Source organism: Capra hircus, chromosome 16 (assembly GCF_001704415.2).
Source record: "Capra hircus breed San Clemente chromosome 16, ASM170441v1, whole genome shotgun sequence".
Taxonomy (NCBI): Eukaryota; Metazoa; Chordata; class Mammalia; order Artiodactyla; family Bovidae; genus Capra; species Capra hircus.
In genome coordinates, this window is record NC_030823.1 from 64,420,104 (window position 1) to 64,438,534 (window position 18,431).

Consider the following 18,431-nt stretch of genomic DNA (forward strand, 5'->3'; position numbering starts at 1 on the left):
TTCAGTATTCCAGAAATTCATATAAAATTCATCTTACACTCTTCCCTAAGAAAACTGTTGAAGGATGCATGCCATGCAGAGAGAAGAAAATCTGATGATGAAAAACAACTACATCTTAACAAAATTATTTACTATGTCTCAAAAGGAGAAAACAATAAAGAGTCCCCAAAGAAATAATTATTGTTAACATTTATTGCTTATACTAAACATTCGACCAAAAAAAAAAAAGAGGTGGGAGTGTGTATTACTATAAAATAACAATACTCTATCAAGCCTCTGCCTTTCCCCTTAAATTAAATAAGATCACTAATGCCTAGTTTAACACATATTTGTTAATATGTTGGTCACATTTCCAAAAGCTATATTTTATGATTCTATTGTGTACTTTTTGCTGCTTTAAAAAACTGTCAAAAGTCAATAAACAATATTCATTCCTGAAGAAAACTAATCCTCAAAAAGAAATTTGTGTATTTGGCTCCGTTTCTCAAAATTCCAAAATGACTGTTTAAAGTGGAGATTTCTGATCCCCACACCAGACTTTGCCTTTGTCATTCATGACCTGGTTAATTATGTGCCTGCCCCCTAACAAGGGGGAAATGCACTGGCAGTTTTGGCTCTCAGAGCATGACAAAACTGCTCAGAAACTCATGGTTTCACTGACATACAGCAGGACAGACCACAGCATTGTCAAATATTGGAGAAGCAATAATGATATTTACTTTGTAATATTTAATATATGCTGGTTACTGTTTTACATGCTTTCCATATATGAACTCATTTAATTATTACAACAACCCTTATGTAATGGTATTACTATATTATAGATGTGGAATATGAGAAACCAAGAAGTTAAGTAACTTAGACAAGGTCATCCTGCCTTGACTGAAAATGGCAAGGCCAGGAGTCAACTCGTCAACTCCCTGTAACTTTGTTTGTTCAGTCACACAGTCGTGTCCAACTCTGCAACCCCCAGACTGCAGCACGCCAGGCTTCCCTGTCCTTCACCATCTCCCAGAACTTGCTCAAACTCAAGTCCATTGAGTCAGTGATACTATCCAATCATCTCATCCTCTGTGTGTCCCCTTCTCCTCCTGCCTTCAATCCTTCCCAGAATCAGAGTCTTTTCCAATGAGTCAGTTCTTCGCATCAGGTGGCCCTAGTATTGGTGCTTCAGCTTCAGGATCAGTCCTTCCAATGAATATTCAGGAATGATTTCCTTTAGGATGGACTGGTTGGATCTCCTTGCAGTCCAAGGGACTCTCAAGAGTCTTCCTCAACACCGCAGTTCAAAAGCATCAATTCTTCGGCGGTCAGCCTTCTTTACAGTCCAATTCTCACATCCATACATGACTGCTGGAAAAACCATAGCCTTGACTAGACAGACCTTTGTTGGCAAAGTAATGTCTCTGCTTTTGAATATGCTGTCTAGCTTGGTCATAACTTTTCTTCCAAGGAGAAAGCATCTTTTAATTTCATGGCTGCAGTCACAATCTGCAGTGATTTTGGAGCCCAACAAAATAAAGTCTGTCACTGTTTCCATTGTTTCGCCAACTATTTGCCATGAAGTGATGGGACTGCATGCCATGATCTTTGTTTTTTGATTGTTGAGCTTTAAGTCAGCTTTTCTACTTTCCTCTTTCATCTTCATCAAGAGGATCTTTAATTCCTCTTCCCTTTCGGCCATAAGGGTGGTGTTATCTGCATATCTGAGGTATTTGATATTTCTCCCAGCAATCTTCATTCCAACCTGTGCTTCATCCAACCCAGCATTTTCCATGATGTACTCTGCATAGAAGTTAAATAAGCAGGGTGACAGTATACAGCCTAGACGTATTCCTTTCCCAGTTTGGAACATGGAAACAAGTCCATTGTTCCCTGTCCAGTTCTAACTCTTGCTTCTTTACCTGTATTTAGATTTCTCAGAAGGCAGGTAAGGTGATCTGGTATTCCCATCTCTTGAAGACTTTTCCACAGCTTGTTGTGATCCACACAGTCAAAGGTTTTAGCGTAATCAATGAAACAGAAATTAGATATTTTCTGGGATTCTCTTGCTTTTTCTATGATCCAACGGGATGTTGGCAATTTGATCTGTGGTTCCTCTGCCTTTTCTAAATCCAGCTTGAACATCTGGGAGTTTCGATTCACATACTGTTGAAGTCTAGCTTGGAAAATTTTGGACATTACTTTGCTAGTATATGAAGTGAGTGTAACTGGGCAGTAGCTTGAACATTCTTTGGCTTCGCCCTTTGTTGAGACTGGAATGAAAACTGACCTTTTTCAGTCCTGTGGCCACTGCTGAGTTTTCCAAATTTGCTGGTATATTGAGTGCAATACTTTCACAGCATCATCTTTTAGGATCTGAAAGAGCTCAGGAGGAATTCCATTACCTACACTAGCTTTGTTTGTAGTGATGCTTCCTAAAGCCCACTTGACTTCACACTCCAAAATGGCTCTAGGTGAGTGATCACACCATCGTGGTTATCTGGGTCATTAAGATCTTTTTTGCATAGTTTTTCTTCATATTCTTTTCTTTTTTCTTCTTCTTCTGTGTATTCTTGCCACCTCTTGTTAATAGCTTCTGCTTCTGTTAGGTCCACATTGTTTCTGCCCTTTACTGTGCCTATCTTTGCATGAAACGTTCCCTTGCTATCTCTAATTTTCTTGAAGAGATCTCTAGTCTCTCCCATTCTATTGTTTTCCGAATCTGCACCTTCACTGTAAGGGGCACAAGTTCCATCCCTGGTCTAGAAACTAAGATCCCCCATGTTGTGCAGCGTGGCAAAATAAATAAATAAATAAAAGAACAGAAATTTTAAAAAAGGGGGGAGAGGGAGCGGCGGTCAAATAAAAATACTTGCTCTCCTTAACAGACTTGAAATATCTCTTTCCAAGTCTTATGGAACTAACTACAGCAAAGTGCAGGGAGCACAGGCTCTGAAGCACTTGGGAGCACTTGGGTTTGAATACTGGCTCCACCATTTACTTAGCTCTGTCACTTGGAACACATCAACCTTGAGTTTCAATTTCCTCATCTGCAATATGGCGATTGCATTCACCTCATTAAAAAACAGGATTACAGAGACAGTATATATAGTGCCTGGCACTGAACACTGAGTATTCAGTTAAGCAGTTATCACTGTTACATTAAATCTATAAAGAGAAAATTTAAGACCCTTACTAGAGTTTATTAGTCAATTTTGTTTGGATAGCTGATACTTTTTTTCCAACAAGTGTCTTTTCCTGCTATTTTATTTAAAAACTAATGCAAGACTGAGCAACAATTTCAGTTAAGTGGAAGTCTGTATCTAAAACAAATCCTGATGGTTTCACGTCATCTCCATCATAACTCCAGGAGGTAATTATCTTTCCATGTTTTTCTGAGCTTAGACAATTTATTCTTTTTAAAAAAAAGTGGGGGATGGTACCACAGATATTATTCTATAATTTACACCTTTTTTGTCTTGAGAATATATTCTGGGCAGCCTTCTGATGGCCGAACTCCTCTGACGACTGAGTTTTATTCCGTAACATGAACGTTCCGAGGGACAGCTCTGCTATTTCAAAATGCACATCCTTGCACACCTATCTCTACTTTAATAGTGCTGTTATTTCTGTAGGATAGATTCTCTGAGATGGGATTACTGAATCAGTGGATGCAGACAATTTAAATTTCAGGAAACTGTAAGTAAAGTACAGCAATTTACACTCCCACCAAGTTTTTTCTCAATGCTCAGCTATCCAGGCAGTACTCTATTCATGCACTCTGCTTTGTATTTACTAACCTGATGGCAAAAACCCAGCTATTTCATTGTTTTAATCTGCATCTCTCACATTTATGAGGTTGAGTAGCTTCATGTTTATTGAGTATTTGCATTTCCTCTTGTGTGAGTTAACTCTTTATGCCCTTTGCCCATTTTCTACCGATTCTTGCCTTTTCCCTTATTCATCTGTGGGACCTGGCCTATATTAGGAATACTGACTCTAAATGAAATGCTATACATATAGCTTGATGAGTCTATGCATTTTAAGACTGATAAAACTACTTTGAGTAAAGTGAGTAGGTATACTTAATCTGGGCTACGAAACACTACCATCCAATATCGTTCTACTATGAAGATGCAGTGCAAGAAAACACTGTAAAGGAAATGGTAAAATGCGTAAAGTTCAAGTTCCAATGAACGCCCCCTAGTCCGTAACAGGTGTAAACAAGATTTCCTTAACTAGGGAGATCAGCCGCATTTATCCCACCTGGGAGCTCACTGCTGCAAGAAACGTAACCACATCTCTGAATGAAGCGCGCCCGCAGAAATCTCGCGCGCAGGGACCCCGGCCGGAGCCCCCTTCCCGGGCCACTGACATGGCAGCTGCGTTGACACACCGCGGCTGGTCTTGAGGAGCCTACACAGGTCACAGACAGCCGGGCGACACCCCCGAGACAGCCCCCCGAGGTCGCCTCGCGGGCCGGCGGGCCCCGTCTTCCCGCACCCTGTCCACCTCGCCAGGGTCCTCTCGAGGAAACAGCCGTCCCCAATCGCGACAGGAGAGGCCACTGCGCGCCCGGGTCGCAATGACAGGCACCCTCGCCCGTGGTCAGCCTCACGAGGAAACCCACCCCCAGGCTGTCAGGCATCCTTACCCAAGCTTCTGCTTCTCCTCGCGACTCATGGGCGCGGCCCCCGCCGGCCACACGGACGTGGCCGACACCAGGCACAGCGCGGCCGTCGCCGCCACCAGGCTCCATGGCGCTCGCTGGGGGACCGAGGACCCAGAGCCCCGGCCGCCGCCGGCTTCGCTCATGGCCCCGCGGTTCCGCGCACGCGCAGCTGCTACGCCCTGCCGGTGGGACACATTGCCGGACGCCAGTGGCGAAGGGGCTGCGAGCCGTGCTGAGGGCGGGATGCGGAGGGACGCGAACGGCCGCCGTCGCCGAGCAGTTTCCCGAAGCCACCAAGCCAGTCCCCAGCGCCAGCGCTGCCACCGCCCTCAGCCCTCAGCAGCCCGGAGCGCCTCCCCCAGCTTTCCGGTGTCGTAGTCTAGGAAACCGCCTTCCCAAACGCTACTTCCGGGTAGAGCCCGGGCACGCTGCGCCTCAGGACCAATGAGGACTGGATCGGAGAAGGGCTGGCTCCCGGGGACAGGAGAGAACGTTGGTCAGCAGAAGTGAGACGTGGACAAAAGGCGGGACTGGGGAGGGACCTCTCCGCTCGGCCGTCCTCCGACCGCTGCACTTGAGACCTGAAAACTACCGGTCCCAGCGTGCACCGCTTCCTCCCCGGCTCGCTCGCAGTCCGACCCCACCCGGGCCAAATTGCCACCCTGGGTGGGTGCGCTGCGCCCTGGGACGTGTGGTCCTTCGAGAGGCTGGAGTGGGTCCTGCGATCCCGCTTGCCTGGGCCCCTGGCAGCCAGCGGCCCCCTCCGTGGTCTGCAGAGTCCACGGGAAAACCCGTCAGCTCTTTATCCATCTTCCTGCGAATACGTTTCGCTACGGGCTGGCAGGAATGAGGCTCACACGGCCTCAGGTCAGTGCTGCACGCCTTAGGGAATAATAGTCTCTCTGAGGGCTTCCCTGGTGGTTCAGATGGTCAAAAATCTAACTGCAGTGCAGGAAACCAGGCCTCTTCTTCAGGAAAATTTCAGTACTGTAACAGCAAAAATGAATTGAGCCTTTGACGGCAAAGTGCTGAGAGTTTTTACTTACATTCTCTCATACACTCTTCTCAGCTTGAATAGGTAAGTACCACCGCCCCCAGGAAACCGAAGTCAGAGAAATTCGGTTACAAGCCTCGCCACGCTGCTGAATTAGATTCCAACCAACCTCTGTGACTCGAAAGCCCTAACGTGTAACCAGAGTGACGGAGGGCACGGGAGGCCTGGTACTTGATTAATAACGATCATCTGAAAAGCTCAACGTCAGGAAACTAGTGTGAGCTGCAAAGAAAGTTTAATGAAGACTAGAACTTGCAGTTTCTTTTGATGACCAAGTCGCAGGTTAACCATTGGCAAAATGAGAAGATAAGTTCCTCTTGAAAAACCACATTGTTTTTCTTGTGTGATAATTCAGTAGGTAGGTGCAGAGCTTAGGAGGGAGGGCATGACCTGTGTGACCACAGGAAATCAGTTAGTCCTCCCCTCAGCAGCTCAGCCCTTCGTCCTTGATTGCTATCCCTTGCTTCATCTGCTTCCCCCTCAGACCATCTGTTCAGGTGACACCGATGACTCTTCTGCTTTCACTGTCCATCTCTGTCTTAAAATGCAGGTGTCTCCTGCATCTTAAGGTTTTCTTTTTGTACTCTCTTTTGTATTCTATAAAACTCTGTCAGTTTTCTCTTTCTACTCTATTCCTTGGTGATTTCTTGCCCTCTTGTGGATTCAGCCATCATATCACTGTGGTTGATTTGTAACTCAGTAGCTCTCCTGATCTGTGTGTGTGTGTTTAGTCAGTTGTGTCTGACTCATTACGAACCCACGGACTGCAGCCCGCAGGCTCCTCGGTCCATGGGGATCCTTGAGGCAAGAATATTGGAGTGGGTTGCCATGTCCTCCTCCAGGGGATCTTCCCAACCCAGGGATCGAACCCAGGTCTCCCACATTGCAGGCAGATTCGTTACCATCTGAGCCACCAGGGAAGCCCATCCTGATCTCTGGACCTCCCTAGTAGAAATCCCCTTCTGTCTAGTCCAAGGGTAAGCGCAAATGTAATGTGTTCAGTGATTCAAATTAATCTGTCAGAATCATCTTCAGCTCATCGCCCTCCTTCACAATCTATGTCCAATCACTTGCTAATTACATAGAGTCTGCTTCTGCCATCACTACCTTTCTTTAAAGTGCTACTTCTGCTCAGTTCAAGCCTCCAGTACTTCTTTTCTGAACCATCACAGTGGCGGCCTAAATTACTTCCTTGCCACCCTAACTTTTCTCTACGCTGCTACCAGAGTTGTCATTCAAAAATATCCACAAATCCTCTGAACACATTATCTCCGTTCTGCCCCTGCCCTGCACTCAAGTCCTATGAGATAATTGACAGAGTCTCATGTTATACCCTTTCTATGCCTTTGATTTTAACTGACCCCTCTGCCGTCTCACCATGTTTGTCTATAGAATACTGCCTAACCATTAAGTCTCAGCTCAGATTGCATCACCACAAAATCCTTCCAAAACCTTCCAGCCATCAGATGTCATCCTCCCATTGTATTCTGTGTCTGTATTATTGTTGGTTTTTCACACTCAGCCATGTCCACTAGATTGTGACTACTTGGAGGGTGTTGACTTCAGCTTATTCATGTGTATGCTCCAGAACTCAATACTGTGCCTGTCCTATTACAGAGTCTCAGTAAATGTCAGATGTCTTTATTTGTTTCCTTATCCCTTTAGTTTCCGTATCTATCAAGTGGTAATAATACAATTTTTATCTACTTACGTGGAGGCTGTAAAAACACATGAGGTCATTTCTGTGCAATATTTAATTTTATCCTTTGTACAGACCTGCAACCCTATGTTAGTTCCATCCTGGATCCTCTTTGGCAGCTTTAGTGATGAAGTTAGCTGAGTAAATAATACCTGGGAATTGTTCTTGGCTCTGACACAAAGAACATGGCAAGCTAAAGGTCAAGACCAATCATTCAGAATTTGAAAACTAGAACAAAGGAAATGGAAAAATAGTCAATGACCTGCAGTTATATTGAAATGTGCTCAGGTCAGTTATTTGTAGTGAATTATTGGAAGTAACTTAGTTTTCTTTGCCTTCCTGATGTTCCAGGCATTTATAAGAAATCAAAATTGACTAGTAACTGTCACTGAGAACTGACTCATTGGAAAAGACCCTGATGCTGGAAAAGATTGAAGGCAGGAGGAGAAGGGGGCAACAGAGGATGAGATGGTTGGATGGCATCACCGACTCCATGGACATGGGTCTGAACAAGCTCCAGGAGTTGGTGATAGACAGGGAAGCCCGGCGTGCTGCAGTCCATGGGGTCGCAAATAGTCAGGCACGACTGAGTGACTGAACTGACTGATCACTGAGAAACAGTGTCCTCAGGAAGGAGAAGTACTGGCTTTTAATGTGTAGCGTTTTCTGTTTGTTTTTTCCCCTTGGCTTATTTGTTTTTAAGCTAACACTGCATTTTGAAAGTGTATAATGAGAATATAGACATATCTTTGTTGACTTGCTAAATAGTAAGCAACTTTTTCTCCCTCACTGAAATTCCATTTCTAGCCAGTTGTTGAGTCCATTTTTCTCTAATCTCTGCAAAACCCGTAAGGATGAAAGCTGTGGCCTGAAAGGCAATGTAACCTAACAGATCTAAAGTGGAGCCCATGGAAGTGAAAGAAAAATATATTCACAAAAAAGAACCCATTTCAACCCCTTACTAGAAATAATAGAAATTCTTAGCTAATTGGCAATTTGTGAACACAAGGAAACTTTGACATTCATTATTTCAAAACCTACACACATTATTTTAGAACTTATATACTTAGTAATAAAAAGGATATAGTTAAATAAGTCTTCCCTCATAGCTCAGTCGGTAAGGAATTTGCCTGCAATGCAGGAGACCAGGGTTCGATTCCTGGGATGGGAAGACCCCTTGGAGAAGGAAAGGGCAACCCATTCCAGTATTCTTTCCTGGAGAATTCCATGACAGAGGAGCCTAGTGGGCTACAGTCCATGGGGTTGCAGGAGCAAGACACAACTTAGCGACTACGCCACCACCACCAAGAGAGAGACCTTGGTGTGTTGTACAGAAGGAAAAACACTGGTGGGAAGAGAACAGGGATAAGGACTTTTAAAAGACTAAGGAAAATATTTTAGATGTGTAAAGCCCATTAAAAATGGTAAGAAGAGCCATTTATATACTGCCCTTTACCCGGGTGAGAGTTTGTTTGCTCAGCCTTGAAGCTTATGTAAATATGTATGCTCACCTGGTGTTCTTACTTGCTTGTGTGGATGAATCAGAAAGTAGGGAGGGGTTGGAGCCCTGGTTGGAATCACAAACATATGGAGTCACAAACATAAAGGAAAGTCTCCACTTTAATATGATGGCTCAGAACTTGTCCCAGGAGGCTGCAACCAGCTGTGTGAGACTGACCTACAGCAGCAGTTGCCTCTAAATGACTTGAATTCTTGCGTATGATGGATCTAATTTCTCCTAAAACTGTAGTGTAGAATTTGGGAGTGGTGATTTTGTCATTCTTCAAATCACTTTTCCTATTGTTTGAGAATGTGTGGAATTTGCAGAGCATTTTTGTTCCTGAGAACCCAATCTTGCAAACATTAAATAAATAAAGACAGTACTTATTCTGTGTTTACAGCTAGAGACTCTGAGGGCCCTACAAAGAGTATTTCATGGAAACACTACTCAGTGAATGATGTGGACTGACTCTGTGCTTGGCTCTCGAACTGAGGTTTCCAAATTCCAAGAAAAAGAATGGAAAATTTGAATGATTCACTACCCTGCAGAGATGTCCCCAGGGCTTCTTCCTCCTCTCAATCAGAGTTGAGATCTTAAACATCACTTCAACTTCAGATTATAATCTCACTTCTCTCTGCGACACCCGCACCAGCTCTCTCAGGCAAGAGGCTTTCCTCCCATGTCAAGTTTCATGTTGATCTCACCCTCGTGGCTGGGTCTCGAGTTCATTTGCCATTTTTCATTTACTTCATGTATCAGCAACAACTCCAAATCACATGGTTCTTCACAAATTGAGTACATCTTGCCTCTGGCCCTCTCTTCTAAATCCACATTTTGTACTGCCAGCATAGTTTCTACTTCACATGTTAGACTGGCCACAAGGTTTTAAGTCAGCACCATTCAACAACATTCTGCACAGCTTGCATAGGTAGCTTAATGGCCAAGAACAGTGACTCTGAGCCAACTGTGCTGCTTATTAGCCATATTATCTTAGGAAAATCACAGAACGTTTTTGTGCCTTCATTTCCTCATTTGTAAAATGGGAATAATATTGAGTTGGCCAAAAAGTTTCCTTGTTTGTGTGAGGTTTTTCTGTAACATCATATGGAAAAACCCAAAGGAACTTTCTGGCCAACCCGATAGTACCTATTCCAGTGGGGTTTTTTTTAGGAGGATCAAATTGTTTAATTGTTGTAATACCTTCATTATAGAGGTGTTGTGAAGGTGATAAGATGATGTGTGTAAGATTTAGCACTACTTGAAAGAGCTCAGTAAATAATAGCCATTGATATTATTATGAAGATCAAAAGAGAAAATTTGCCCTTTTTGAGAGTAGGATTCAAGGGTGCAAATGTACTGTTCTTAGTCCACTGCTAAAGACTAATGGACTTTGTTATTTTTTAATTTTTATTTTATATTACAGTATAGTTGATTTACAGTATTGTTAGTTTCAGGTGTACAACAAAGTGATTCAGATATACATATACATGTAACTATTCTTTTTCAGATTCTTTCCCATTATAGGTTATTACAGAGTACTGAGTAGAGTTCCCTGTGCTATACAGTAGATCCTTATTGATTATCTGTTTTATATATAGCAGTGTGTATATGTTAATCCCAAACTCCTAATTTAGTCCTCCCCCCCTTCCCTTTTGGTAACCATAAGTTTGTTTTCTAACAGACTATTATTTTACTATTATTTTTGGAACTAGAGCTAGCTCTTGAGCAAATATCTTCCGAGATTTTCTATTCCTTTTTTAGGGCCCTACACTTAATTTTAATGTCTGATTTTCACATGGTTTTTCTCCATGTCGCCTCACATTGCTTCCCTTTTCTTCCTATTCCTCCTCTTCATCTGACATGGATGTGTGCGTGTGCGCATGCACACACATGTGCACATACACACACACATTTGCTTTGTGCCAAGCATTGAACTTCAAATCACGTGCCTTGAGCTCTCAACCTGGATCTACCATTTACCATTCTATGCAAGTCAATTTATTTAAGCCTCAGTTTTTCATTTTTGTTTTGTTTGTTTTTTCATTCCATATAGCCCCCAAGGATGGGCTGAAGTTCTAGATGTGGAATTGCATTACTGATCAGTGGTTAAGAAGCGGCAGCTAACTTGCAAATAATTTAATTATGCAAAACTGCTGGCTTATTTTTGTAGATAGTGATAGCAGCCAAACTTTAGGAACTGGGATGAAAATGGACTATTCTCCACCAACCTCATAACCAGTTTATAATTAAACCAAGTCTTAGGCCAGTTTCTGTCATACAGATATTTGTTAAACAAATATTTGTTTAGCAAGCAGACACGGTAACATATAGCACCTGTTCTGGGAATCTGATGAAGTGCCATGTCTTGGTCCTTTTGGATTCTGCAGTCATGACATTACATGGAAGATTCGCTGGAGGCCTATGAATGATATTCCAGAGCCAGGATTCTATCACCCTTTTAGTAAGCATCTACCCACTGGAAGCCCTCCTTCCCACACACCATTTCTAATGGTTCAGCTTTTTACAACTTGTTCATGCTGGAGTGGAGTACCTCTAATATGTTTCAGCTAGTCCATCTATCTTGGAAATCACAATTTCTATCAATGAGAACTATTTCTAACATCCATTATGACTAACCACTAATTTCAACAATGAAAATTCACTTTTGACACTTGTTAAACAGAACTTGAGCAAACTCCAGGAGGTAGTGGAGGACAAGGAAGCCTGGTGTGCTGCAGTCCATGGGGTTACAAAGAGTCGGACACGACTTGGCAACTGAACTACAAATATTAAATAGAATGATCTATAGAAATGTACTTGTAGTGTGTGTTAGTCACTCAGTCATATCCAACTCTGCAATCCCATGGTCTGTAGCCCACCAGGCTCCTCTGTCCATGTGATTCTCCAGGCAAGAATACTAGAGTGGGTCACCACTGACTTCTCCAGGAGATCTTCCTGACCTAGGGATGGAACCCGGGTCTCCTGCACTGCAGACAGATTCTTTACAGACTGAGGCACCAGGGAAATCTATACCTACCTCTATAGAAAGTCCCTACCTCTGTAAGGAGTCTTCCTGATGACCTCTCCAGCTGCCATGCTGGAGTAGGGATTTGTGATGAGACAACTGACTGCACCTCAAGTGCAGTTTAACCTAATCCATTCGTAATATCATGCTGTCTATGGTGAAGAACTTTGGATACACATGCAGACATCATCAGGATAATACTTACAAAGGATATATACTACACCAGGTCCCTCTCCCCTCTCTTAACATGTGAGAATTATTATCCCTGTTTTACTAACGAAGATGAAGTTCACAGAGATTATATCACTTTGCACCGGTCAAAAGCAAGGAAATGGTACGGTCGAGATTTGGTTATAAGTCCAGACCATTTCCACCATATTAGGATGACCATAAATTCTCATTTGCCTCTTGATTTACAGCATTGTCCTATTATCTTATCTGATTAGTGCTCTCTTTCATTTATTTTCAAAGCTGTCCTAATTTAAATAAAAACTTATGTAATCACTGAAACTCTATTACATGGTCTCTGAAGTCCAAGGATCTCCTTCCCCCAGCTCTGTCAGATTCTCTCAGATCATATGAACATAGAACAGTAAGTGCTCCTGGCCTGGCTTTTTCTTTCCCCATCACGTTATTTTGAGTAAAAAGGAGAAAAAAAAAAAAAAACAGTATAATTAGGTTGCCCAAATTCAGGAAAGGAAAATCCTGCTAACAGGAGATACAGGTCTTCTCCTTTGCTAAGAAAGATGTAATAATGAGTCGCCAAAAAATTGGGCAGACTGCGGTAACTGATTATAAAATGTGATAAAAATTATGGGAAGAAGAATTTTTTAAGTTAAGCTATATTTTCAACAGTGTTTGCCCAGAAACATTCATATTGATTAATTTGGTGTCTTTTTTGTCTGTTTCCATTTGTCTTACAAAGACAGAAAAAAACTTGCACCCATTTTTTTACCACTTTAGGTGTAATATAAAAATCACACTGTTGGTTACAAGCTATTAAATAAATGTCATGGGGATATAATGTTCAACATGGCGACCATAGTTAATAACACCATTTCATCTTTGAAAGTTGCCAAGAGAGTAGATCTTAAAAGTTTTCAACACAGGGAAAAATTTTTTTTAACTGTGTGGTGATAGATTTTACCTAGATTTATCATGGTAATTATTTTGTAATACACACAAATATTGAAGCATTATGTTATTGCCTGAAACTAGTATAATGCCATGTCCCAATTGTACCTCAGCCCCACCCCTCAACACACATGCCTTTGATATAGAATTAGATGTTAGATTTACCAGTCATAGGAATTATGAAACAGTTCTCTAGGATTCTTTGAAAATTTACTCGGAAAGCATTCCTTCTCTAAGCAATGCTAAAATCCCTTACCCTGCCATGACCTTTTCTTAGAATGATAAATACAGTGTCTGTGGATGTATATGGCTTGAGGAATGCTGGCCTTTGCTCATCTGTGGGTTCCCCATGGCAGAGACATATGTCCCTGTGACGCATGAGCGAGCCTCCAGAACCTTATAAGAAGTTCTCTTGTATGAGGCAAAGGCAGCCCTCTGTCACTCATCATCCCGTGACCGGGTTGACTATCAGAGGCTATTGTTCTATTGTGTCTCATGGTCCTCTCTCTGAAGTGTACTATTCTTTGTAGCTTCTGCTCCAGTTTTAAGCCGCAGCCACACCCTCTTCTACCTCTTCTGACATTGCCTGAAGTCTTGCCAATAGTGGGCTGACAGTAATGGCAGATTGAGAACGTCGTAGGAGGTCAGCAAGGTCAACTAGCCAGCCTGGAATTCCTGATTAATTCTTTGCATAGTGCCCTAGATTTGGTTAGATAACAGTGCCTTTCTTTAAATTCTTGGAAGCTTTTTTGGGTGAAGAGTGGGGAGGATTAGAGAAGAGGACAACCACACAGAAAAATCTGTTACCTTGGTTTGGGAGGGGAAATAAGTTTTTTGAGTAGGGAATGCTAAAAAGGATAGAACATGGTTTGTATGGAATCTATACCTATTTAATTTAAAATACAATGTGTTTCAACTCTTACCTACATCTTAAAAATACCTGTTACCAAGTCCAAACTTTGTCTTCTCACCACATGACAGGCCACTTAACCAAGGGAGGAGGTGTTGAAGCAAAGAATACGACTTTATTCAGAAAGCCAGAAGACTGAGAAGATGATAGACAAATGTCTCAAAATAACCATCTTCTTAGGGAGTCTGGATGCTGGGTTCTTTTATAGGACAGAGAAATACTGTTTAGGCATTTGTAATGTCATGGTTAAGTTGGGGGTCCTGGGAATATTTTGAGCTGGGAAGATAGGAGAGATGTTGTCCATACCATATTTTCTGAAGAAGAAAATCTCATTCTTTCCTAATTTAATAAATGATCATGATCACCACCCCCCCCCCCCTTCTTCTTGGGGTTATAAGAAAATGCTGGCTGATGTCCAATGAATTCAACTGCCATTCTGTGTGCATTGTGTGTATACATTATTTTTTATCCTTTTAACAATTCTGTGAGTACTATTACAATTCTCATTTTCCAGATGAGGAAAGTGATATACCAAGAGTCCCTCAACCTGCCAGTCATTAAGTTGGCAAAGCCAAGTTTCATAAATACACAGTCTGCCCCTGGAGGCAGCATTTAACCAGCCAATACCTTGCCTCATGAATAACTTCCTAAAATGGGCTAACATGTTCCTTGCTGCCTTGAAGTATTAAAACATCTGTAACTTGTTTAATTACTGGGAAGCATGATGAACTCTATAAACCAATTGTAATAATTTCCTTGATTTATAGGACCTTTGATATTATCTTTAAATGAGATTGCTGATATTGAACGGAGAAGGCAATGGCACCCCACTCCAGTACTCTTGACTGGAAAATCCCATGGACGAAGGAGCCTGGTAGGCTGCAGTCCATGGGGTTGCTACTAGTCGGACACGACTGAGCGATTTCACTTTCGCTTTTCACTTTCATGCATTGGAGAAGGACATGGCAACCCACTCCAGTGTTCTTGCCTGGAGAATCCCAGGGACGGGGGAGCCTGGTGGGCTGCCGTCCATGGGGTCGCACAGAGTCGGACATGACTGAAGTGACTTAGCAGCAGCAGCAGCAGCTGATATTGAAAAACATTCATTGACAATATTTACTGTTCCCCTTCCAGATATAAAATATTTACTGTTCTTTACCTGAAACTATCAAACATTATTAATTGGCTATACCCCAATACAGCATAAAAAGTTAAAAAAAATTTTTTCCCCTTTAAGATATAAGGCACACAATTGGGTATGCACAGTCTTTGGGAAGGGCTAGGAGTGAGAGGAAAAACCTCTCTAAGGTGGATAAAAGCTGCACACAGATTAGTATAAAATAAAACAGAAAATAAGTGCCATCAGAGAAAGGCAAAGAAAGAGCTAAGGGAGTTCAGGGAGGCAAAGCTGCCAAGTTTCATGATCTTAACCTCCAAAATGTGTCCCATTTTCTTGAGTGTCCACTGTAACAGTTACTGTGTATAAACTATGATGAAATCTTTGAAGGTACAATAAAAATGACCTGGAGAAGCTATTAATAACTGAGCATTTATTGGTCATGCAGTAAGATTAATTAAATTTAAATAATAGTTATCTCACTTGAAATACTGTTGCTACTCTTTTCTGACAAACCATGTTTGTCATTTCTTTGAAAACATTGTTAAAGTCTAATCCTTAATGAAATCAGTACCTCGCACAGTACCTTGTCCTAATGGGTGCTTAAGAATATATATTCCTGTGGGTGAAGACTTTGCTTAGTTAAGCAAGCCTTTAGCATTCATGTACATTTGAACCTAAGCCTCATTGTATCATTCTTAATAGCTATTCTCTGTCGTCTTCATCATACTTAATCTGTCCTTCCATTCATTTGTTCACTTAATCATTCAACAAATACTGTTTTAGAAGTAGTAATCTGGGTTGATGCTTTTATTTCTTTATAACTTGAGCAATTTATTGGATGGTGGTGTGACTCACCAAAATGGAAACCATAGGATGAGGGGTAACTGGAGAGCAAATGATTGATAAGTGCAAATATTGAGTTTGAGTGTGAGGTGCCTGTTTGATATCCAAGTGAAGGGGTGCATCAAGAAGCTGGATATATGGGTCTGGAGAGAGAAGGATGGGGGAGCCCAGCTAGTTGTAAAGGATTTGAGTGTCATCAGGCACCAAGGTGGTAGTTAAAGCCATGGAAAGGTGTTCTTCCTGAGGGGTAAGGACCCACAGGGAGTCACCAGCTGCTTCAGGATGTCCAGATAATCCTAGAATTATACACAACAAGCCCTCCCCACAGGGTGCATTTTATCACATTCTCCAAGGGGTTGGTGACTCCAAAAAACCTAAGAATGAAGGGTGAAAAGAGAAAGTTCAGATAGGAACACTGGGGCTCTCCAACATTTAAGAAGTGGAAAAAATAGCAAAGAAAAGATGAGAAAAGCGTCGCGGAAGTCAAAGGATTAGAACGTTTCATGGAGGGAGTGTCCTGTAGCGTCCCACGTGGCAGAAAGGTGAAATGAGATAAAGGACATTTCGGTCCTTATCTTTCTTGACAGTCCCTTAGGAGTGTTCTGTGTACAGTGGACGCTTAGTAAATGTTGACAGAAAAATTACATTGAATCATTTGAGAGCAGTGAAAGAAAAATTAATAGAATGATATGCCAGTGGCAGGTTTAATTAGGTTTGCTGTCACGTTAACAAACACTTAAGAAATTAGATAGTTAGCATATTATGAGACCGTTTTATAAAGTCTCTTTTAAGTGGTGAATTGAATCAGTCTCCCAAAACACTAGAGCCAGCTTTATATACAGATAAACAACCCCTTCCATGGAGTGAATGAAAAGATAGTGTCTCTGTATACTTCATTGTCCCTCCTGCTATATTACAGTGCCTGAAAAACCAATTATTCTGGAAGCATGTGAATGTCTGCTGTATTATGTTACCTTGGAGGTGAGCTAAAAACATTCGTTGTCTAAAATGTTTGCATAACCACTATTAGCACACTACTATTGTGGATTGTTAGCTCGAGGTTAACATAATGACTTTTCACTTGCAACCGTTTTGAGTTTATAAAGACTTCATAAACACTGTATCATGTCATTTAATACTGAGTCTCCGCCCTAACAAATAGTTATAGAAGCCTTTCTTCTAAGATAAAAAAAAAAAATTCCCTATGTTTTTTAAGGATATAGTCTCATATAGTATGCTGCTAAATCGCTTCAGTTGTGTCTGACTCTGTGCGACCCCATAGACGGCAGCCCATCAGGCTCCCCGTCCCTGGGATTCTCCAGGCCAAGAACACTGGAGTGGGTAGCCATTTCCTTCTCCAACGCATGAAAATGAAAAGTGAAAGTGAAGTTGCTCAGTCGTGCCCGACTCTTAGCCACCCCATGGATTGCAGCCTACCAGGCTCCTCCATCCATGGGATTTTCCAGGCAAGAGTGCTGGAGTGGGGTGCCATTGCCTTCTCCGCTCATATAGTATAAAGATGGTTAAAAATAATAGACAAATAGTTCAAATGATAGTGATGTTGATGCTAAACTCTTTTATTAATTAGGATATAAGCCAAGGGGCTGAGAGAATGAGATCCCAAATCCAATGATTTATACAAGATAGAAAGTTGTTGAAGACTTGAGAGAGTAGTGTCGAAGAAGCATATATTACCATATGCAAAATAGATAGCCAGTGGGAATTTGCTGTTTGTGGCAGGAAAGCCAAAGCCCTGTTCTGTGACGCGACCTGGAGGGGTGGGATGGGATGGAAGCGGGGAGAGGTTTAAGAGGGAAAGGGACGTGTGTATGCCTGGGGCTGAGTCATCTTGATGTATGGCAGAAACTGTCACTATATTGTAAAGCACTTATCCTCCAATTAAAAATAAGACTTTTTTATAAAATAAATATAATTTTCCCCTTTCTCACACTTTAAGTATGTACTCATCTGTAACCAAGTGAATTAATAGTACTGTAATATTTTGGAGAAAAATACAAAGTGAATAAAATCTAAAGTAGGATGTTAAAAAAAAAAAAAAGAAAATAAAGTTATTCCTCTCCCAGGTAATATTCAGGAGCAGGTGGGTAATTAAGGGCACCTGATGGGCAGTTCTACTCTGTGAAGCATTCTGGAACTCAGGTTGCTATTCTGTCCCTGATAGGCATATCTATGGTAAAAGCTGGTTTACCAGAATCACATAAGCCTTCCAGCCCTCTGAAGGAGAAAGAGAGAGAGGAGGGCAAGCAGTTTCTTTCCTAAAGGATGTGACGAGGAAGGTGAACTTACCACTTATATTCACATCTCATTGAGAAGGAGTTATTCATTTGGTCACACCGAGCTGCAAGGAAGGCTGAGATTTTTAGCCTCTAACTGAGCAGCTGTGTGTTCAGCTTAAACTCAGGAGACTCTCTTACTAGAAAGAAGAAGAGAATATCAAATATTATGAGACACTTGGCCATCTGTGCCAAAT

The 18,431-nt window shown here is 41.9% G+C and overlaps 1 protein-coding gene across 8 annotated transcripts in view; it reads right to left on the reverse strand.

Moving 5' to 3' along the window:
• The window catches only part of EDEM3 (ER degradation enhancing alpha-mannosidase like protein 3), a 69,239-nt gene extending 64,214 nt beyond the window's left edge, over nucleotides 1-5,025 (reverse strand). For 5 of the 8 annotated variants that reach the window (XM_018060717.1, XM_018060718.1, XM_018060716.1 and 2 more), the window contains exon 1: nucleotides 4,637-5,025. In XM_018060717.1, coding sequence (XP_017916206.1) covers nucleotides 4,637-4,797 — 161 coding nt within the window. In that variant the 5' untranslated portion in view covers nucleotides 4,798-5,025. The remainder of the gene's footprint in view (nucleotides 1-4,636) is intronic. The other 3 variants (XM_018060715.1, XM_018060713.1, XM_018060714.1) reach the window with 1 other exon arrangement.